This window comes from Rissa tridactyla, chromosome Z (assembly GCF_028500815.1).
Source record: "Rissa tridactyla isolate bRisTri1 chromosome Z, bRisTri1.patW.cur.20221130, whole genome shotgun sequence".
Classification (NCBI taxonomy): domain Eukaryota; kingdom Metazoa; phylum Chordata; class Aves; order Charadriiformes; family Laridae; genus Rissa; species Rissa tridactyla.
The window spans coordinates 12,662,581-12,685,671 of record NC_071497.1 but is presented as its reverse complement, the minus strand read 5'-3'; the positions used below and the strand labels follow the sequence as shown (position 1 = coordinate 12,685,671).

At 41.7% G+C, this 23,091-nt stretch overlaps 1 protein-coding gene across 4 annotated transcripts in view; it reads left to right on the top strand.

The window, feature by feature from the left end:
- Positions 1-23,091, top strand: part of LPAR1 (lysophosphatidic acid receptor 1) — an 84,836-nt gene that overhangs the window by 20,188 nt on the left and 41,557 nt on the right. For 3 of the 4 annotated variants that reach the window (XM_054185917.1, XM_054185915.1, XM_054185918.1), the window contains 2 exons: positions 3,743-3,911; positions 15,491-16,238. In XM_054185917.1, the coding sequence (XP_054041892.1) occupies positions 3,852-3,911; positions 15,491-16,238 (808 nt within the window). In that variant the 5' untranslated portion in view covers positions 3,743-3,851. Of the gene's footprint in view, positions 1-807; positions 1,013-3,742; positions 3,912-15,490; positions 16,239-23,091 lie in introns of all 4 variants that reach the window. The other variant, XM_054185916.1, reaches the window with a different exon arrangement.

The following is a 23,091-nucleotide window of genomic DNA, read 5'->3' as shown; positions in this document are numbered from 1 at the left end:
AGGCTTTTGTTCACTGGAGGTGTGCAGGGAAAGTAGCTTTGTTTAGCTAAGTCACATTTCACAGCTTTAAGGTCGTACCAAATCGGCATCTTCAGTCAGAGTCATGTAATCCAGAAACTTGAAGTCTGTGAAGTCAGGCAGTGGTACTAAAAGATGCTCTGATAGGCATGCAGGAAAACAAAGTGGAAAGGCAGCAACAATGCAGGACACCTGAAGTCGTCTGACACAGGAGACAGACACAGATTTTGAAAACTGAATTTGCCTTTCAGTCCCAGCACCTCGCTCTAGCAGCAGAGGCACAGTGCTTTTGTGGGCCCAGACAAGATACGCAGTGATACAGAAGTTGTCGGTATTGCTGTATCACTCCTGCAAATCCCCCCCCCAGAAACTGGGGACCAATAAGGGTAATAATTTTTGTCGTTGTAATGGATTTTCCGGAAGCAGTTCCTTCAAGATGAGGTTTCTGCGATGCATGATTGCATTTCTCCTGACTACTCCAAGTAATGTCAAAACTGCATGGTTCCTCTTTTCTGTGGTCTCAGACAGCTGATCCAGAAATCATGATGCTTAATCATAGTATTTCGGAGAGCAGTATGTTTTATTTGGGGAGGGTATGTTCCTGCTCCGCATGTTAGATATGTGCTACTCTGCCAAGTGTCAGCTGATTTTATTTTTTTTCTCAGTTAATCAAAATCTCAATGTTTTGGTTACCAAATGTGTTGTAGTTTGTGGTAAAACATAATTTCTTAGAGATGTCACCTTCACAGAGGATAAGAAATTCTATAATCTTCATTTTACAAATTTTAGGTACAGATCCAACGCGTCTCCCCCGTTCGCAGTCCTCTAGATGCACTCAGTAAAGACGGCAGCATCAAGAGAAGAGTATGTAGAGCGGTATTTGCCTGTGACACCTGCAATTCCAGTGTTTGGGAAGGATATGTGTGAATCTGCTTCCAAATTTGGGCATATTTCTCAACACTGTGTAATGCAGCAAGCCATCAAAATCTCATCAGTAAGAAGCCACTCCTGTGCTTTTGTGTTTCAGACTTTCTTTTTGGTAGAGATTACGTTTTCTGTCATAGTGCCCTTTAGCAAAGTTCATTTGAGGATCCTGTTCCCTTTATTTGCAGTTCTTGAAAAACACGAGGCTGCACCCAGAACTCACACGGGTATTAAGTTAGGAGCCACCTTTGTTTGCTTGAATGGAGCCGGCCTGTTTTTGCTCTGCTGTGAAAGCACAGTCCCCTCTGTACTTTATTATTGCTGAAGAAGATGAGGCGGGTTGGGAGCCGGGGGCGGGGGAGGAGAGTCCTTTAGTACAGACCAACCTATTTTCAGCTGGAATGCTTTTAGGAGCCTAACCCGTTGGCAGAAAGTCTTAATCATTGTGTACGCTGTGCTCAGGAGGTGGAGAAGCGAGGTGTATGCAGAAGAGCCTTCTTTTCCCTAGCCAAATTGAGGGGTCAGTGCAATAGAAGCAACGACAAGGCAGCTCAGCGCAGAAGGGGAAATGTGAAATGGTCACAGGCTTAGGAATTTTTAACTAATGCTGTATTTTCTGTTTCTTGGAGAGGTGGTAAAAAATGACTAATCTAATCTAACACTAATCAGTGTTAAAGTGCTAGTTGGATTTTATGGGGTTGAGGTTTTTCTGACGTTTATGTTCTATCTGGAGTACACAGAGCTAGTTAAAGGCTGAACAGATTTAAGATTATTATTTTTCCTTAGTTTTTCTCTTGTGATCTGTGACGGTCACTAGTAAAAATGATCATTTTCTCTCCTTTTTATATGGGGCAAACAAGATTCTAAGCATACCTCTGGTTTTTGGTCTAGATAGTCTTCCCTAAAGTTCACTGCTTCTGTAATTTCTTCCCCATCTCCATTATTCAAGAGTGGCAGCATTTCAGGATTAAGAGAAGAGAATAGATTTTAAAAGAAACTAATCATGCACTGATGTAAAGTAGGTGCAGTGACCCTGCCGCTCTTAAGCGTGCTTTGAGAAGAACAGAAGCAAAGGTCTTATGAGATCTTATTTAAGTTACATTTGCGACAGCTCATGAGACAGTGATGAAATGTGCTAGTTGAGGATCTTGAGGCTGTTCATGGGGTTTTACTGAAAATCAGTCTCTTATTGGTCAAGTAGCAAAGCTTCCCTAAGTCAGAAAAGCCGTAGTTTCAACCTGATGCTATTTGTTTCCTTCATCTGTCATGCAGAGTGAAAAAAATAGCGAATCTCGGGAAACAGGCAAAACTCTGTTTTTGAAAAGAAAACAGAAAGTCTGAAGGATGTGTAGCTCGGTTCGTTGACTTCCAGTGAAGGCTGTCTTGGAGGAATGTGAAATCTCCATTTTCTGTCCTCTCTGTGAGTATAGTAGTAGAAATTTGGAGCAAGGAGTGGAAAGAATGAAAGGTTACTACCAAGAAATGAGCAGGAAAGAATAGGGGTCACTGGAAAGCCATATAAAGATGGAAAAAGTGATCCAAGAGCTTGGAAGATGAGACAGCTACATGTGACGTAAGGCATGTGGGGATGTGTTGAAATGTGAAGCAGGCATTTCGAGATGATGCTTTTTAAGGAGGAGTAATTTCCACAGTGGCGTGCAAAGGCTGAGTTTAAATGATCATTTAAAAAAAAAAAAAAAGACACAAGTGACTCAGAAAAGCATGTGGAGTGCAACTTTCCTACAGCACTTATCTGTTCTTTCTTGGCTTGGTAAGTTAAGCGTTGCCTTTGAAAAAATGAACTGGAGGTCAGGAAACTTATTAGCATTGTCTGTATGACTACACCGTTGTCTCAGTTTGAAAAATACCATTTAGGTTTGGGGTTATTTTTGGTATATTTGTTGGCCGCCGAATACACTTAGCACAAGTGGTTTTCTGACATAATTGACAGAATAGGAAGTGGTAGATACAGAGACCAAGAGGTGTCTCTCCAAAATCCTTTTTGTGGTTGCTAATTTGTGGGTTGTGTTGTATATGTCTGGGTAAAAAAAACTACAGCAGTCTTTGACTGAAATTTTTAAATGGGCTTAATTTCTTGGACACTTAAGAGTTTTCTCCCCTTTTGTTAGGTTTTCCTTTGCACAAAAGAATAGAAACATATGCAAACACTGATCTAACCTTGATAAACATGGTAGTTACGGAAATAACTTCATTCTGTTGGATCCTCTGATCAAACTTTACATGGCAATTCAGCCTGTTCACCTACAGCAAATCTGTGCCTAACTAGCACAAAAATAAGTACGGTTAAAATAAATCAAGAGTAAGGATGTCATAATGTTTAAGTTATTTTTCTTAACACAGAAGAAAAGTTCATGTGATCACTGAATTGTAAAACAATAGTTCTTGAGGAAATAAATGTATCCTAAATTCCAGCAAGTAATTCTACAAGTACTCTTCTGTGAGGGCTTTTTTCTTTTGGTGTAACATGATTCCGGTGCTCTGTAGGTGACCATATTTCCTTGCAAATGTGTACGCGGCTTATGCAGTAGCCTTCTTGCGGTATTCAGTTTGTATGAATTCTAGTTTGCGTCGTCGAGTGAATTGTTTTGCTGTTCTGAACCAAATTCTAATGTGCCCTTTGAAACTTCTCCTGCAAATCTGTTGAGAATGGCCATGTAAGCGGGTTGGGTTGTGCAAACTTACAGGCTGGTTTTGCAGCAGCTGAGGGGCTTGGGTGTTGATTGCATACCCAGCTCTCTTATTTTCTCAACTATTTTTTTTTTTTTTTCCTTCCTACTAGGAGCAAATGCCAGCATGACTAGGGTCTGAGGAAGTGCTTCTGTGTTCCGACCAAGGGTTCGTGGGTGCAGAGAAAGGGTGCAAGGACAGCAGGGACACTCTGAGCTACCATGGATATCCCCACCGATTTGGTGCCGTCCTCCATGATGTCCCAACCTGAGGTGATTGAGGTGAGTAGACCCCAATGAAACTCTGGCAGCTGAACTGAGTGAACCTCTTTCTTACTTCCTCATTGCATCCTGGCTTTTTCTCCTGTCTCGCTTCTGAGTCATCGAGGGAATTTTTCCTTAAATATTGTATTATAGGCACTTATCATGTTGCTATACTTTGGGAAATAACATTGCTGTGTTATACTACTATTTGTAGAAGAAAATATACGACCAAATATGATCTTTATTGACTCCACATAGGTGGTCCCTGCACTATGGTTTGATTTTTACTGTGCCTAATGAATACAAAGTAGAAGGAGGTCATAATGTGGTTCGGTTGGAATAGTATGGCAGGAAACTTCAGGTTCAGTGTTCTTATCAGAAAAGCTAAAGTTTTTGCCAAAAGCAGCAATAAAATTAATAATATACTTAAAATTACTAACAGACTAATCTTGCTTTAAGGAATCAAAGTGTGTGTTTCAGACTTAGTATTTATAAATACCTAAGTGATTTCTACAGCTTTATGTACTGAACACCAAGTACTTGTGTTTTCCGATGAAGTAAATATTACAAACAGAAAAGGAGATGTTAGTCAAGATTTCATCTCAGAAAAGCATTTTCAAAGTCCCTTTGACTTCATAGAGACCCAAGTATCTGTTACAACTTAAAGCCTTTAAGACATGTATTTTACTGAAGAGGACACCACAATTGATTAAGGTAGATGTCAGAAAATGGGAGAGCTAATGTTTATTTTGCACTTTTTTTTGTTTGCTGGAGATTCTTTGGCTTAGGGGACTGCATCTCTTAGCAGTGTGCACTTAGAAGTGCAGTAGTTCAGAGATCCCTGGACCTTGTGAAGTTACAAAAAATAGGTCCACTAAAGGGCAGTGATGTGAAACGAGCTAAATCTGAAATCGGCTTTGGAGAAACTTCTTTGTGCTCCTCTTCCTCCTGTGTTTCAAATGGAGAACGTTTGTTGCTTTTCAAGTCTCTGTCACTCTTAGGGTCAGAGAAGGATTTTGTGTCTTTACAGCTGAACAGAATACCTGGTAGGAGGTGGATGCCCTATGCTTGCATCCCAGCCTGCCTGGGTGCTGCCGGACTGTTCTCCCTTTCTGGAGAAAGGCTCCCTCAGGTCATCTCCTTGCGTGCTCTGAAAGGCATTTGCACCCCTGTCGTCATGGGTTCTCTCTTCATAGTCTTCTTTATGTATGAGAAATTTGTGTATCTAGGGGTTGCTATTCAGGATAAATGCCTTCTCAAAGGGAAAATAAGGTTAACTGTGTGGTGCAAGAATGAGTGGAAGAAAAGCGATCGCTTGTAAAGGACTTTGATCAGCATAGTCACCATTCTGTTGTAATTACGGGTAAATAAACATACGTGTCCTGTGTTTGCAGGGAGTTTCTACTGAACAAATCCTGACCTGGACTTACATTGCTATATCAAAGACTAGAGATAAATGGATGATTCTGGTCACTGACTGGTAATCCAGACAGTTTCGCTCCACGCTTGGGTTTTAGAGACTGTCGTACAGTGAAATTTGACTTGGGAGCTGAAAAGAAATGGCATCAGGAAGCAAAGGAAAGATGTGGGAGTGTCAGTGTCTCAGTGTGGGAGATTATGGTAGAAAATATCATTCTGTCAACCTTGGGTTGTAAAAATCGACTCAAATTTGATATTCATGTGGGCATGCATGAATTCCCACAGACTTCAGTAAACATTGTGGATCTGATAGTTGATATAAGGCTTCAATCCTATGTAAAGGTGTAACAGCTCCAAACAATCAGCTGGGAGCCATGTATATGTTTCTGAGGGTAAGGAAGAGCTTTTTTAACAGGCAGGGATGTAGTGAGACATAGCTAAGGAGACGAATCATTAGACGGAAGTACTGAAGTAAAGCACTTCTCAGACTGGGACTGCATGGGCTTGCCTTTAACATTTGTGTTGACATACAAATGAACTTTGGATATAGTTTAGAAAACTATAGTCATTAAAATACATTTTTTTTCTGGAGGACATTATTTTGCCTTTTGAAACTGAGCAGATGCCACAGTGTGCTGCAGAAGACATTTAGAGACTAATGTTTTAAGAAAAGGGTTTTTTTTAAAACTTGGAAGTAGCCTTGCATGCCTTCTGCATGAGCTAGATGGCATCTCAGTTACAAAAAGAAGTGTTTTGCTACTTTACTTTAAACTTTCTCTAATCTTTTTTATCTTTTATCTTTAAACTTTCCTTTAGCATTGCCAGGATAGTTGGTTTTCTTCACATTTGTTCAATTTAGTCTTAGAAATAAATATTATTTATCATGCGTACATGTGTATGTACATATATGTATGTGTATGTATGTCAGTAATAAATATTCCTCTGCCTATCATCAGTCCTTTAACTGCAGAGGACAAACAAGAATAGACTGTTATTTACCACAAGGGAGAATTCCAGAGACCTCAGCAAGACCTTTTGCAATCCAGAGCCCACCCTGACAGGTTTTTGCTTGGACTTGAATCTTACAGATTCTTGTAGTGGCACCATGACGAGGGAAGTTCCTACTAGTTTACTTGCAAATACTGTCTTTCTCAAGATTTGTCTTCTGAACCAGCTAACAAAAAAGATTCACATTTCAGAAAAGTTTTTGAAAGTCACTTCTTGATGCCAGGTGTGAAACTGTTGTTACTGTTCTAAAATATTCTTATTGCTAGTGTGTCAATACAGGAACTGCTTTTGGTGCTCTCTACAACCCTCTACTGAAGCAACACATTTTCCACAGCCATGTCTTTTCATACAATCCATATGCACTGACCTGTCTGAAGCTCTCTGGTGCAATCTGGTTTCCCCTCCAGCATCCTCTTACCAGACACACAGAGTGAGATTTAAGGCATCATTTGAGAGCACAGACTTAAAGCGTGTTGGTCATATTTAAATGTGAAGGATAAATAAAGTTTCAGGGTAGTTCAGCTATCCATAGCTGAAATCTGGAATAGAAACTAGTTCTGGAACAATATTCACAATATGTCAAGGAAGTCAATGAAATGAAAAATTTCCAGAACAGTGTCTGAGGTTTTGGCAACGGGGTTTTATTGTAAGGCAGAATCTAGTGATTTCAGATTAGGTAAGCCATCCTGCTCCTAAAGAGAGAGAAACAAAATGTAACAGAACTTTTTAATTTTTACGTTGGGGATATTTTGCGGTACATGTGATGACTTCATACCTCAGCTATGTATAAGCAAAATTCTGTCATAGAAATGTGATTAATTGGATAATGTAGTAAGCGGAAGGTTAAATAAGTCTGTAAGAAGCATTTAGCATCCCAGAGGGTTTTGCTGTTTGCAAAAAGGAAACGCAACAAGTGGTGATCTAAACTGATTAATGTACTCTGTGGAGTGATTAGTATCTTCTCTCTTTGTGAATGGCATGAGATGAATTCCACAGTAAAAGCTTTGAAGAAGAAATGATTTGAGCTCCAGTTGCTTAATGAACCAGGGACTTCCAACAGTGCTTCAGAAATGCATAAAATAAGAAAACAACAAAAATTCATCATTCTCTCTTTGCTTTTGCCAGCAGTGGATCCTACCCGCCAAACACTAGAAGTAAATGAGTACATTTAAATAGCTGCCTTGCAGCTGTTCCAAAGAGAAAGCCAGAGCAGTTTCCATTATAGTGGCTTTTCATGGTTGTGTGGTTAGCAGAGCCAAAAAACACTTCTCCCACTCTGTGCCATTGAATACTTCTCTATTTTTTCCTTCTCCTTTGTTTGAACTAGAGTGGAAGAGATTTAACCTATCCTTGCCACAGAATGGTCACCCTCAATAGGTTTTTCCTCTTTATAATGGTGCTTGAGAACCAAATCTTGTGGGGTGGCACAGCTGTTGTCACCCCTTTCCCCAGTAAAGCCCAACACAGTTTGTGTTTTGGATTTGGTGCCCAAATTTCTGCTGCCAACAAATGTGTGGATTTTTCTTCTCCCCTTCTAGGTGAGTAAACAAATTAACCTCTTTACCAAAACAGACCTCTGGCGGTGGTGAATAAGAGAACAAAAGCAAATCGTGAGACTGGAAGAAACAGTTTGTGATTACAGGTATATCCACCCAGTTACAGACATGATAGCAGAAACTTAAATACCAGTATGTTTGTTTTTTTTTATTATTCTTATACGAGATGAGATTATCAGGGGTTCAAAATACATCTCTGTTGTGTTCAAAGGAGAGCAATTCTGCCTTATGGGCAGCTGATCAATACTGTACGAACAAGTTACTGAACTGTCTGATGTATATTTCCAGAAAAAAAAATGTATTTGCCATGGTAAACACAGGATAGTCTTTTTATTTCTATTTGGAAATCTCAATTTCCTGCCCAAAATGAAACTTGCTCTGCTCATTAACATGATTTTGAATAAGCATTTTGCTTGTAGGCTAAACTCTCCCAAGTGCTCACTTTGCTGGTTTGCTTGGTGAGGAGTGATGGAAGGTGTGCCCTGGAGACAGAAGTAGCCCCAATAGCCTACAGCCTTTTTTCTGCATAAAAGACCAGTCTTTCAGCTGCTGGAGCCAAGAATTAATTCCCAGCTTGGCTCACTGAGCACCAAACTGTGCCCAAAGGACGCATGTTGCAATTCATTAGGCGTGGAAACTCACTTGGGATGTTAGAGATGCACATTATTTTTTTTCCTCCTGTTTTTTCCACCCTGACGGCTCCTAAAGTGACACAGATAGGGGACTGCGTGCTGCATCTCCCTCCGGAAAGATCTTCCCGGGGTTGCAGTCTTTGGGGAAGGTCTGTCCTGCACCACAAAAGTCAGGAGGTGTTGAGCCTGTACCCGTGTTTGGCTAATGTTTGTGAATCTCAGCTTGTCATGAAAGCTCCCCGGAAGAAAACGAAACTTGAAGGGCTTTGCAGAAACCTCTTCTGCATGGGACACTGCATGGGACATTTGAGCTCAACTACCCAATTTGGGCTCAACATGCCCAAAAATGTCTCTGCAAGTGGCAAAGCCAGTTAGCTTATTTTTGCAGTACCTCCCCATTGCAGTGGTGGCCTCCCTTTGAGAGGAGCTTGGAAGGCAGGAACAGGGCAGCAGAGAACCGCTGTGCGGTCCGGGAACAAATCTTTAGTAATAAAAGTGTTCAAGCCATCCTAGCAATGTAAGGGGGGGAAGTGTTGATGTAGAAGTATGCCCTGATTCAGACTATGCCCTGTTTCAGACTGACTGTGCCCTTCATTTCCTCCTCAATGGGAAAGCATTCACCAGAACATGTAGGTAGTGCTTGCGAGGGATGCAGCTCATCTGAAAATGCCAGATCTGTGTAAAAGGAACGACGATACAGGAGTGTCTGAATTATTGGGTAGGTTTCTGGAGGGATGGGTTCACTCTCTGCCCTTCCTTGGGTACTTTTTTTTCCAATTCTACCATTTTATTTTCCTAAATCTCCTTTTGCTTGCAGAATTCTACAGTGAAGGAGACTTCATGTGCATGTACACCGTGCATGTATGCTTCCTTTCTGCAGCAGTAGAAAGTGCAAGAAGTTGAAACCACAGAGCTGGCCATCTGGGGCCCTGTTGGGCCAGCTCAGTATGCTCCTGACCATTGCTGCTCTTCACTAATGCTCTTGGGTTTGAATAGTGAATTGCATGGCTCCTGATTTATCTGTCCTGAAAAGCTGTAGGGCTGAGTCGAGGTATTTCAGACCTGATAGTTAGCAAATCTGGCATCTTCCAGAAGAAAGACATTTTTAGAGTTAGCTGGACTTCCTGCTCTCGCCCATTCCTTTTTTAGCCCACGGAAGCTATTTTTGAACTTGCTTTTCTAACAGTCGACAGTGAATAAGCACTAAGGAAGGTCAACACCCTCCCTGGTTTTATAATCAATCTGTGGAGGTTGTAATCACAGTTTCCAACAGGATCTGTGTCACTTGTGAATTATACCTTCCAGCAGTAAAATTGCTTCTTCTTTCAGTATTGCTGGTGACTGGGTCTCTTTGGTACACTGGATATCTAGGTATGCTGGGTTACCCTTTTCAGGTATAAACTGTAGGATGCAGAGAACTTCTCCATTCAGTTTCTAGTAGTTAGAACATTTGTTAGTTCTGAGACTGTATGGTAATACAGTCTACTACAAAAGCATCCTAAAAATGAATAGATACGGTAGCTATTGCCACAGGATCTGTAAGTAACTTTATGCTTTATCATGCTATAGCAGAGTTAAAGGGATCCCCTTGCAAAGAGATTCCTTTGCTTGCTCCTTTTCAGCTATCTGAAGGGTAAAATGAGCCTAGTGAAATGAAGAAGTGGCCTTCTGTGACTGAACTGCCACATCTTAGCATACAAGTTTTTCTTTAAGTCTGTTGAACGATTATGTTGTGAGATGCAATTCTGAAAAGGGTCTGTTGTATCTTGGTAGTAGGGTTTCGTACTTTCACTGTGCAGATTAAATTATGTCTGTACATAAGGCACAGTATGCATAAAGCTATAATAAATCAGGACCCTTGCCTTGAGGTCCGATATTATTTTTCACTTAAATTTTGCATAAATGCCTCCTCAAGTTCTACTCTTATCTTTAAAGGAAATGCCACCTTTTCCCCTTTATTTTTAAACTTCTTGTTTCTTTTGCGTTCTGCAGTTTTAACAACAGTTTGTGCTTTTCATTAGGTAATGGAGAAGTTTTTCTTGCAAATTGGAATTTTTTCTCATCTGTTACAACTTTACTTTCATAAAACCCATGGTTTTGCAGTTGTGGGTTGAGAAAGTATTTGCACATTGATTCAATTATTCCTCTACTTACTTGCTTATGCTTATTTTAAAGATATTCTTAATTGACACCCTTATTTGGGGATTTTGAAGTTGGTGGTTTTTCCCCCATTTTTTCAGTTCTGGCCTTCCTGTTGTTAGAGTACTTAGCTGAACTGAAGGCAGTGCTACTGCTTTTTGATTCGCTGCTGCTGCACTAAAAACTTTAAGACACCTATTGCTGTTCTGGAGTCCTAGCCTACCATTCCCAATTCTGCATTTCCTCTGAAATATTTTTTGGATTTCTGGGCAGCACTGAGAATGATAATATTGGGTTTGGGATCCAAGGGGAGCAACTTCAGAACTGAAAGCTCATCCTGTATAGGAGTCTCCTCTCAGTCTCACAAACTTCAAGAAGTTGCATGACTGCTGAAAAATTGAGGTCTCTGGCTTGTACTTGGCATTGCGTTGTATGCAGGATTGTCATCTTCCTCAGACTTCCTTGCCAAATAAATTGCTTTTCGTCTCGTCCTGGGTAAGAAAACAGCAGCATGTCGAGGTTAATTCAGTAAAGGGGAAAAAAGAGAGGAGCAGACTGTGTTTGGAGAGCTAAGGGTTAAAATATTTTTAAGAGTTTTCTTGGATATGGAATCATTTTTGTGGCTTCCAAGTTTTAAAAGCTCTGTAAAAGTCAGACCTTAGTATTCTAAGAATGTTCAGCTCTGTTTCTCTCGGCAAGAAATAAATGCACCCATGCCTGCTGGTGGGCTTAGTCCTTTTTTTTTTTTTTCTTTTTTTCTTTTTTTTTTTTTTTTTTGTTAGGTGGACTGTGTAACTCTGCAAACGCCTGGATTGCAGTGGGTTTTCTGATCATTTGCCCATCGGGCACCTTGTGCTAACTAATGATTCATTTAGACAGTATCCATCAGCGGTGTTTGAAAACTTGTTGGTGTTTGTTTTCCACCCTGTGCATCTCTCCATGCACAGCCCTCACCAGGTGGGCTGTCACTCACCACCATGGTGGCAGGATCCACAGATCCTGTCTCACCTTCACGCTCCAGGCAGGCAGTGCCTTCTCCACGCTGGTCTCTTCCCTGAGAGGGGAAGGGGGTAAGGGGCTGCTCACCCGAGAACAAGCAAGCTGCTCCATGCCTTGGATCCAAATCCTCAGCCCACTCTTTAAGCGCTGATGGAGAGGTGGGGCAGCAGCAGGGTGAATCAAGCACAAAACACTCGAAAGTTGCTTACATGGGTTCTTATTCTCAGTCTCCGCGCTGCCACCCCAGTGGCATGGTCCTGTACCATCAGAAGACAGGAACCAAGAGGACAAGTATAGCAGATAGTGGCTCGTCACCCAAGGTGACTTTCTGGCCACAGGATAACTAGATGTTAACTGTAGAAGCAGACTGAATTGTATTTATTAAGCCCTGGTATTGTATTTATCTGTATCTATTGTATTTATTAATTGTATTTATTAAAGCCCACATTTCCTGGTCTGTGTGTACTGCATTATGGTTATAACTACATCTCATGATTTTAAGAGATTTAACTCCACGTACTCAGGATTTTCTTGTTCTCTGGTTTGAGACAACTGTGTCTTGAGTATTAAAGCAACTTCACGTGGTTAGAAGAGGCTTTTCTTTTAGCCTGCTATTATTTCATTTTGCTTTATCTGTCATGTTGGTTTATAATTCAGGCATTTTCTCTTTCTACACAGATGTGTCCTAGAGGTTTAGTTAACATGAGCAATTTGCAGCTCAGTTTGTTTTAAACTTCTGTTGAGATATACTAAATGGATGAGGTAAATCCCGGGGCACTGCACATCTGGCTTACCCAGGCAATGAAACACACTGAGTGAAACTTCAGGAAATTAAAATATAAACTTCCCTGCCCCTTTTCCTGCAAGGGCAGGAGAGGGGACGGGTCTGCCTGCTTGCATAAGCCATTATGGTATGTTAACGCTTTCAGTACTCAGAGATACTTTATATTTCCCTCCTGCTTAAGCCTTTCCAGTGAGATAGCAGCATCACAGGTAAATGTGATGCCTTGGGATTTGTATGTTTCTGACCTGCGAGGTCAAAACCTTCCTGTAAGGTATACACTGGCATCCGAGAAACCTGATCGTCTGGAAGTCTCCTGTTTGAACTCTTGTCAGCAAACTCTCCCTTCTGCTGCTTTTCTTTCCCTTGGGACTGAAAAGATTGCTTCTAAAGGAGATCCTGGGTTTTAGATAGCACACCCTAAAAACAAAACTCCCAAATCCCTTATGTGAACAGAGCATTTTGTTACTGTGTCTTCAAAAGGAGAGAAGACACTGAGCCTCATGCTATTCCTCTGAGACTGCTCAAGTGCTGTCATGCTTTTAAACTTAACAAGTCTGACTCTGTAGCATTTTACGTATTCTTATGTGTGTTGCCCTGGCTTGGCATTTTGTGAATAAGACAAATTTTTTTATCATCTCTTGTTTCAGATTTCACATGAAGAGGCTGGGTAGGATATTACAAAAATGAGGGATAATTCACATCCTAATCCCATGTGCAAAACAAACCCGCAAAAAAAAAAAAAAGTATCTTCCACATTTTAAATTTCTGAATCAAAAATATGTGTTCTGCCAGGTGTAGCTGGCCTCCCTCCACGGGAGCAACAGTGGAGCAGGAATCGTTACGTATAGGTAGCAGCCATCTGAAAGAAAATTTTAGATCAACAAATATATAGACAAAGAGAATTAGTTGAGAACCACAAAAGTGCACTAGACCCTGGAGTCCTAACCTTCTCTGTAATTCAGACTGTAAGACTGCATCCAGATATTCCTACAGAGAGTAAAAAAATACAGAGCATTCACATAATTAATGCGGATGTTGGCAAGCTTTTATAAGGGCCACTAATTCATTCGTATGACTTCCTCTCTCCTTCAAGGTTTCTTATACTTGACCTGTTATTAGCACACGGTCTTTAACCAAAGAATTAAAGCCAGATGTCTTGTAGCTAGGTCTCCCTTTGTTAAATATCCCTTATAAATTGTTTTTTCTATGCAACAGAGAGATCCTACATGAGAACTTTTTAAAATTCTTAAATAATTAAGGCTGAAAGGTTTCTAACCTAAGAGTTGATGTATCCTAGAGGAATAATAAAAGTTTTATAGTCACTGTGCTGAGAAATACTACTTACTTTAGCTTTTTATTATCCTGGGTCTGCAAATGTTCTGATCAATGTTTAGGTTGGAGGTAAAATCATTCTAAAAAGACCTTTTTCTTTCACGTAAATCTAAATGTCATGTAATGCATTTGGGATATAGGTGGAAAGTTTTCTATGTTGCTTTATTTGGAATTAGCTGAATTGTGTTGATGAACAGAGGGAAATGAAACAGCAATAGCATTGGGTAATTCTAAGGAAATCTTTATCAGGTACTATTTTCACTTGAGTCCAGTAACTAATTCTGTTTACCAATTCTGTACATTTTTGGTTTTAACATGAAGGTTAGGTCAGCTGCAGTGTTTCCTGAATGGCTGGAGCTGTCCAAAACACAGGACATTTGTTTGCATGTTTTAATGGGCAGAAATTCTTATCTTTTAGTGTTGTTGATCTGTTCTTTGATTGGGCTTATTACCCAGGTTCTTGCTAAAACAGTAGAGCCAGTAGGGTTTCACAGCCATAAAAGCAAGGTGTCAGAGCCAGGTCTCCTGAGTCTCCTTCTAAAGAGACTCTTTTGACACGAGTTTCTTGTTTTATTTTGGTTTTTTAGTATTATTTTTACATCCTCGTTGTGAAGCCATGCTAAACAAGGAACCAGGATGTTATTCAGAGGGGTTTCTTTTCCCAAGGTTTGCCTTTTGGGAATTGCACCTTGAGTAATTGATTATGGCTGAGGAAGGAAACTCATTAAGCATTTTCTTGTTAGCCAACAGTTTTATGCAAAACTTCTACATTCTGGTGAAGTGTAGGGCTTGTTTCTTGCCTCCATGGCTGTGTTCAGATGAGTACTCTGCACGGAAAATTAATCATGTATTCCCTGACATAGCCATAGTAATACTTAATGCAAGAAATCAGGTTTGAAGCTTTTAAGACTAGTTAAGTCAAATATTGATTTTCTGATTTCTTGCCTCACTCCTTCTATTTCAAATTGGAATAAGCCAGTGCAGATGAGTTATACATAAAAGCATGGTCTGTTTCCAACCCTATTTAGAAAGGCGGCTGATGGAAAAAGAATGGTCATAGAAATACAGTGGCATGCTTCTTTTATTGTTTATAAATGCACTTCATGCTTTATGGACAGACATAGTCCCTGGCCCTGGCAATTCACAGTCTTAGAGCATATTGACAATCTTAATTAAAGGTATGCTTCCCAATTTTTAAGGTAGGACAAGATGGAATGCCCCTGATAGAGACCTGAAAGAGTCAACACCTGCTGGGAAATGTAATCCACTTTTCCTCCTCTTTGAGGAGCTCTTCTTTTAACGCTGCTACAGACAAAGAACAGATTTATGCACTGATAATGTAAATAACGTGTCCTGTAATAGAGTTAACTTTTTTTAATTACCAATTGCATGCCCTTCTCTTTTAAGTGAATTTTTCAGCAGGTCTGCTTGGCTGGAAGCTCATTTGCTATGCAATTTACAACTACGTCAAAAATCATGCTAGCTTCCAGAGCAGATGGAAGCATTTCTGGTCATTGCTAAGCTGGTTGCTATTATGAGACTCCTCAGAGCAATTGTTTGCGAGTTGTGGAATGCCATTTAGTCTGAAAAAATAAATTTGTTCTGAAGCGTGTTCCTTTCCTGTCCCCCTCCCCACTCTCTGTGCATGTCTTGTCTGTGGAGGCAATCATATGTTTTCAGTTCTGATGTCATTGGGTTTTTTTTCTCTCTTTTCCCCTCTTCTTTCAGTCCACAGCCATGAGCGAACCACAGTGCTACTACAATGAAACCATTGCCTTCTTTTATAACCGAAGTGGAAAATATCTAGCCACTGAATGGAACACTGTCAGCAAGCTTGTAATGGGACTGGGGATTACCGTCTGCATCTTCATAATGCTGGCCAACCTCTTGGTTATGGTGGCTATTTATGTCAACCGCCGATTCCACTTTCCTATTTATTACTTAATGGCCAACTTAGCCGCTGCGGACTTTTTTGCAGGGCTGGCCTACTTTTACTTAATGTTCAACACAGGACCCAACACTAGAAGATTGACTGTAAGCACCTGGCTTCTCCGTCAGGGTCTCATTGACACTAGCCTGACAGCCTCTGTAGCCAATTTGTTGGCCATTGCTATTGAGCGGCACATTACAGTTTTCCGAATGCAGCTACATACTCGAATGAGCAACCGGCGAGTGGTGGTCGTAATTGTTGTTATCTGGACTATGGCCATCGTCATGGGCGCCATACCAAGTGTCGGATGGAACTGTATTTGTGATATCACTCACTGCTCCAACATGGCACCGCTCTATAGTGACTCCTACCTGGTCTTCTGGGCTATTTTCAACCTGGTCACTTTCGTTGTCATGGTGGTCCTATATGCACATATCTTTGGGTACGTCCGACAAAGGACTATGAGAATGTCCAGACACAGTTCTGGACCCCGCAGGAATCGGGACACCATGATGAGCCTCCTGAAGACTGTGGTCATTGTGCTTGGTAAGTGCTTACTTTGCCTCCTCTGTTCTCCCCACTCAGTTTCTTATCAGATGATTTCAGTCATGCATGCCCAGCTCCTGGGAGGGTGGCAGCATTTGTAAGACACTAGAAGAGGTGGGGGCAATAAGAACCCCCAGCATTCATTACTGTGTTGGGACTATCAAGCTTATTTATGAAAGTGAGTATAAAAGACTTGGTCACTCAGCCTTATAACATGAAACTGATGAAAATCCAGGACCTCGGGATGTAAGGTGGTGGGGGGTTTTGCAGCAATGCAGGTTTAAAACCTATTGTAGCAGCCTGTCCTGTGCAGTGTTCGCCCTTTTGCCTTTGAAGATGCCAAATGGCAGTAACCTTAAAATAGTACGGGGAAGGCTCAGTCTTCCACTGATATACCTCTAGTCTCCTTTTTGCCACCCAAAAGGTGTTGTGTGTATTCAGGCAGTAATCCCATGTCTGGAGAACAATGAGGGGTTAACAGGCTATTGATGGAAAGATTTTGCATGTTAAGCAGGACTGCATGTACAGTTCGCTCAGGTCTATAACGTTTGGCACATCTGAGTATCTGCCAATTTGCCAGTACAGAAAAGTAGCATGTGAGGCACTGCCGTGCTTCAGCACGCTGCTCAGGAGGTGCCTAAGCTCCAGGGCTTGGAAAACAGGGAAACGTGAGGCAAATATCATGATGCACTTTGCAGTCAAAAGGTTCCTGTCTTTTTGTGAATGGCTGTATTTGGTTTTTGTCTGGAGCTCTCAGTTTTCTTATGCAAAAGTGCAGCCTGGATACTGGGTGCCATTCCCTGGTGGTGTTCTTGCAGTTAGTTCTGTTCTTTGTTGCTGCAGGTGATAGTGAGCTGCAGGAAGGCCGAGGTGGTACCAGTTGTCTCCTTGTCCCAACCTGTGTTCCCACCCATGAGGTCCTCCAGATTGTACACAAGTCTCTTGGGATCCTAGTATTGTGAAGTTGCCCTAGTAGTCCATAAATGCAACTGTATACAGTCTGCAAAGCCCAAAACTTAGCCCAGTTCTTGCTTTGACATCCTGATTTCCATGGCTTTACACTGTGACTTGTGCTTTGTAGCAGTTACTGCCTGCACAAACAGGGCAGAATAGTTGCAGAGATTTGATGTGAGTCATTGTGTCAACTCCTATGTTAGATTAAGAATGTATGTGTTGCTCTCTGACCTAGTGATTAGCTTTGTAACCAGAATATAAACTGTGTAGTTGACAAACCTGTTCAGCCATTGATAAGTCATATTCTACGTGTCCTGATTTTAGACCTTGGTTTCCTTCCTGAAGGAACTGGTGTTCGTACATCAGTGGAGTATTTCCTGTGAGGTGAAAGACTGGCTCAGATTAAAAAAAAAAAAAAAAAAAAAAATAATAATAAGGTGGGTGGGACATAGTAAACGCTTATACCAGTGCAATGCAGAGTTGGAGGAATAAATAAATAGTCACTGAATAAATAATACGTGGCTGCTAATACCAAGCATGTAAGGGACTAGAGGTATGTACACAGCTGGAAGGCTGGGTAGTGTCTGCAGGCTCCTCCATTCCGCTCTGAGTAGAGGTCACAGGGAAGATGTACTGGCCACCCAGTGTGGCCACAATGTCCTGGTTTGAGATTTAACAAGGACCATAAAGTAGCCCTTTTTTCTCCCTAATAAGTATCTTATTTTTTCCAGGTATTGTTCTGGAAAGAGTGGAACAACTCCAGAGGTTAGGTAGCATTAGCCAAATTGCAGATGACTCAAGTTTAGCTGCAGATGTGTTTCAGTAATATCTAATTCTTCATTGGGGCTATTTGAAGTAAGATTTTTCAGGACTGCAGGTAGCACATGTTGAAGCTTTCTTCAGAATTCAAACCAGACCTTATTTCTTGTTACTGGTGCAGTTAAAGTCACTAAGTGTTCTGCGCATGCTCTGCTTTAGCACCTCTTTTAATCTGCATATAACACCTTTTACAGAGAAGTAATGTGTTATTTTATTAAACCTGTTTGAAGACAACAAAAGCACTTCCAGCCTGTGACACTGTTCATTCTGTATTTGCCTTTCCCACTTCAGTATTATTTTGAAACGGGGTTTTGTTGTTTTGTTTTGTTTTGTTTTTTTTGTCAAAGCAGTGTGGTTTCTCTGGTTGGAGGAGATCAGTCCTATGGCTATAGTGTAAAGGAGCAGCAATGCTTTCACCCCTCTATCACCTATGAGACACAGTTGCAAGATAAAAGTGGCTGGGAAACACCTGTGGACCTTGGTCTTGTGATTTGTTTTCTTTTTTTTATAATAATAATAATAAAAAAAAGTAGCCTGTGGCCACGAATGAGGCATGGGGGCAACCACAGAGACTTTTGGGAGGTTGAATGTTCAGGATGTTAAGGGGCCTGTGAGCTGAACCATGAGAAAAGATCATTAGTTGCCATCAGCTGACAAGTGCCATCCCATATTCCTGAATTTGCACCTCCAGTGGAGGATTGTTCTGTGGTTCTAATAAAAAAAAAAAAAAAGCTAAGCATTTCTTCGAATCGCTGATTAGGCGCTATTTCAGCTCGGAGTAGTCGGTGGGGATCACGCTGTTGATCAGGCGTGTGTCCTGCTGCTCTGGCACTGATTGCAGTCTGCTTGCAAGTCTGGCTTAAAATTTTCACAAGCAGAAGATTTAACTTGAAGTGTCACGCTGCCCGAGTGCCTTCTCGCAAAGGTAGTCAGTGCATAGTGCTGCAAGTTTATCTACTTCAGCTTTGGGGAAGGCAGGAAAGGTGGGTGTCTCAGGCTGCCTGGAGCAGCTTGCAGAACATTTATCTCATGCGATCTGGCTTTTTCTGCATCAGTGAACCTCAATAATACAGAGGAAAAGACACCCTGCCTTTCTTAATGGTGCGGATCAGGGTAATACATTGCTGTTTGAGGCAGAAACCAGCTTTTTGCTAGAGAGGGGAAAGGAAGTGTTTCAGTTTATTTTTAAGATCCCTGTCCTGTCCCGCAGCCGAGTGGGGAAGGGAGCTGCTGTGCTGCTGTGGGTCATCCCACTTACCCAGGAGGAGGCAGTTCTTTCTGGAGGAGAGGGAGGATGCCTTGGGAACCAAGGAAAAACAGAGCTGGGAGTCTGAGTAAACCTATGAACATTGGCAGAAGGAGGCAAACCACTCCTCGTCTTAGGATCTTTGTTAAAATGCTGCTGAGCCGTCAGTAACCCCCTTGAGTTTGGGGCAGCAATGAACTGTTCGTTTGACTTTTAAACTTTCATAAACGGGTCTTCCTGAAGTCATCCTGCTGCCTGTGCTGCCAGGCAAAGCCCCGCTGCTTGCAAGCAGAGGATCCTCTTTTCCCTATCCATGCTGTGTTTCGGGGGGTCAGGAGCGGGAGGGGATTAACACAAGAGCTTCTTGTTTGCTCGCTGCCTAACACCGCCTGCCCTCCCCACGCCTCGCTGCCTTGCCGCAGGAGGAGGAGAGCTGCTCCGAAGGGGTGCAGGCCTCCCGTTGGCGATGCTGTCAGCGTGCGCGGGGCGGACGCCAGCCCCCTCCGACAAGAGGGCGATTGTGCGGGGAGGGCCACGGCCGCTTGACGCACTGGCTGGAGCGGTCGGGATCTGGCACACTGCGTCATCCCACAGGGCGGGTGGGATGCTGAGTCCTAGGAACAAGTCAAAAGCAGAGAACAGATTTTTTTATTATTTTTTTTTCCCTTTTCATGCCCTTTTGTTGGGTTTTTTTTGTTGTTCGTGAGTAAAATATTTTAAACAGAAGGAAGTGATTTCATAGTCGAGCCCTTTTTTCTTTTAACAAGGCTGCTTTTGAAATCTTTCGAGAGTAACAAGGAACATAAAGCTCTTTCTCTAGAGCATGCCTTTCCTTTGCGCTGGGGGTAAGGCAGGACTGATCTGTGTACCGCACATAGCCATAAAATCATGTCTGGTTTGGCTTGCAGCTCAATGACACTTTGCCTTTCACCACCACCACCACGTGTTACGTTTAAATGCGCAATCAAGGGAACAGGCGGAAACCTAGCAGATACGACAGCTGAAAGTTGGCATCCTCTCTTCCACCCTCCACATTTTCTTATCTTACATTTAAGGACAAAGCTAAACTGTTTCTCTGGTGGGAGTCATAGTTAGGCTATGAATGCATTTGGCTGGGCCAATTGCAGGTTTGGCCCAAAAATGGTAATGAATATCTAACTACTGTTTTAAGAAGTGGTGAAAGCATTGAAGAAGGATTTTGGAGATCAGGGCTGGAAAAAGTAGCTCTGCTCTGGATTTCCATGGCCTGGAATAAGTCATGAAAGCCTAAGGTCTTTTAGGGGTTCTTATATACCCACATTTATAGATAACTACTGGCTTATATCGTTTCTGTTGGAAAGTTAACCTGTATATTCTCCTGCCTAAATGCTGATTAAACACCCATTCTTAATTTGTCAGTCCCTGTTTTTACAATGTGGATAACTCTTCCGTAGACCTCCATACATGTCTTTGGGCATTATTCTCTGTTTAGACGTTAGACTGTGGGATTATGATACTGAGATTTTATAACTGAATTTTAAATAGCAATAATAGCAACAACCCTTCTTTTGTGTATTTTACCAATCCTGCCAATTAGCCTTCTGTGTTGGGTGAGTTCTCAATGGTGTTTGGCCAAAATTAGGCATGCCTCTTGAGCCAAGCACCGCAGCCAGCCCCCAGGACATAGGGAGAGCAAACAATGAATTCATCATTGCTTACCGTTTATATTCCTGGGAACTAAAAAGTCATTTAGGCCTTTCCTGCCTGTAAGGCCATCCACTTTGTTTGGAGGAATGTGCTTTATTCTGTAAAATTTGGAAACTAATGTGGGCACAGATAAAAAAGTGAAGGTTCTTTTTGTATAAACTGTTTTGATTTAAAGGAGTCTCACTGTGTTTGAAGACAGTCCCTTACTTATTATAAAGAAGCAATAAATGCAAGGAAAACATCTGGAAGTTCTGTGTAAGCATCTGGAAGGATGGAACTGCTCGGCAACAGCTTTTTTCCTGCCCTCTGTCTCTGCCACAGTTATGAATTGCATGACAGACTTATTTTTGTACTTTTGTAGCTTTTCTTTCACAACTAGGTACCAAGCAGGGATGGAAAGCAGCAAACAACTGGTAATGCACGAGTGTCAACGTATGCTGTAGCCAGACAGTTAAAGCAAATAAAGTGCATTATTGATAACTTTTAACTTTTCTGTGTGATTGATTGATTGATATGTAGCACTTCATTCCAAGATCAAAACCATGCAGTTGTGTGGAGGCACATTTTTAAAAAGATGTTTTCAATATCTACACTGTCTCTTCTGGCATGCAGTCTCCCGCTTCCTCCCCTCATGCAGTAAGAGCACTTGATTTTCAGTAGAAAATAAAAAGATGGTGAAATGGTGCTACAACCGGAATGACAGCACCCTGTGTTTTGCCAGAGGCATGTCTTTATTTCCATAGTCCTCAGGCAGTGTTGGGTGGTTAACTGGCCTGGCCTATCTTCATCAGCCCCTAAATCGTAAGGCTTTGACCTACCTCAGCCATATTAACTTATGTTTCACCCGTTACCGAGTGGTCCTGGGCTGAGGTGGAGATGATATTGTCTAAACAGAGCTTGGTTATGGCATCACTTGAATTTCGGCAGACCTTCCCTGCCCATGGAAAGTCATTCTGGTGAGCCCAAGCAAAAATCAGCCCTGGTAGCACAATGCAACTGATAAGTGGATCTTTTGGAGAGGCCAGGGTTTAACTCTGAGCCCTGTGGCTGGAAGAAGACAACTTCACCTATTCACCTCCTCCCTGAGGAGTCCTGCTAGCATCAAGAGAGCTGAAAATGAGGATGTCATCTTAGTTTGGAGATGTCCTCCCACCAGGTAGCAATGGCTCCATTTGGAGAAGAGCAGCATCCAGTTGTTTTTTTTTTCTCCTTGACATTACTACATTTTTCCATAGAGAGCTGGGCTGGGCAGTGAGATCAGGCTGGAGTTCAGATGACAGCAGCACATTTCACAGCTGCTTCTCTAGAAGTGGGGGAGCGTGAAGCCATAAATACCAGGTCACCCTGTGGCCAGCATGGGGGGCTTGTTCAGAGTCACCAACCCTGCCTGACCCCTGCATCACAGTAATGTCGCTTGTGTATTGATTTAGTCCTGACGGAAAAACAGGGCAATAAACTCTGGAACTGGCACTGGCAATACGAGTCTGAGTATCAATGACTTTCTGTTCTAGCACACAGGGTGCAGTTATGTGCAGTCCCAGTGTTTTTAGATAAGTATATTTTAAAAGTGCATAAACTGTGAATTTAACCCACAGTCGAGTAAACTTGGAAATTGTGGCTGATGACTGTAGTCTAAATGGAGCTCTCCTCATAGAGTTTATAAGATGTATTCTTATTACCATTGTGTGGAGGGGGAAGGTTTATAATAAGTGCTTTCAGAGCTGCAGTGTGACAGCAGTACTTTCAAGCTGTCAAGTACTTTCAATCAAATATTTGCATGAAGACGTGAAAACGTCATTAAAATTATTCTAGAAGATTGATTTTTTTCATAGCGCACCTTGGATTTCTTTCTCTTTCCTAGTGGAATTCCTTAGGAGTAGTTGTGATTGCTCCTCAGAAGCTTCCTTCACACATACAGTTTGGGATGGGGGTGACTTCCAGGGCTTGCTGTTACTACTTATAATGTTGGGGTTTGGGGGGTTTTTTTGTTTGTTTGTTTGTTTTGTTTCCATGCATCTTAATGACATTTTGGTATTGACTTGAAATACATTGTACATTCAGCTTGCAAGTAGGTGATGTGGAATGGAAGTCTTTATCTTAGTACTTAAATTTGTTAGAAGATGCCATTGTGAAATCATTCAGATTTAA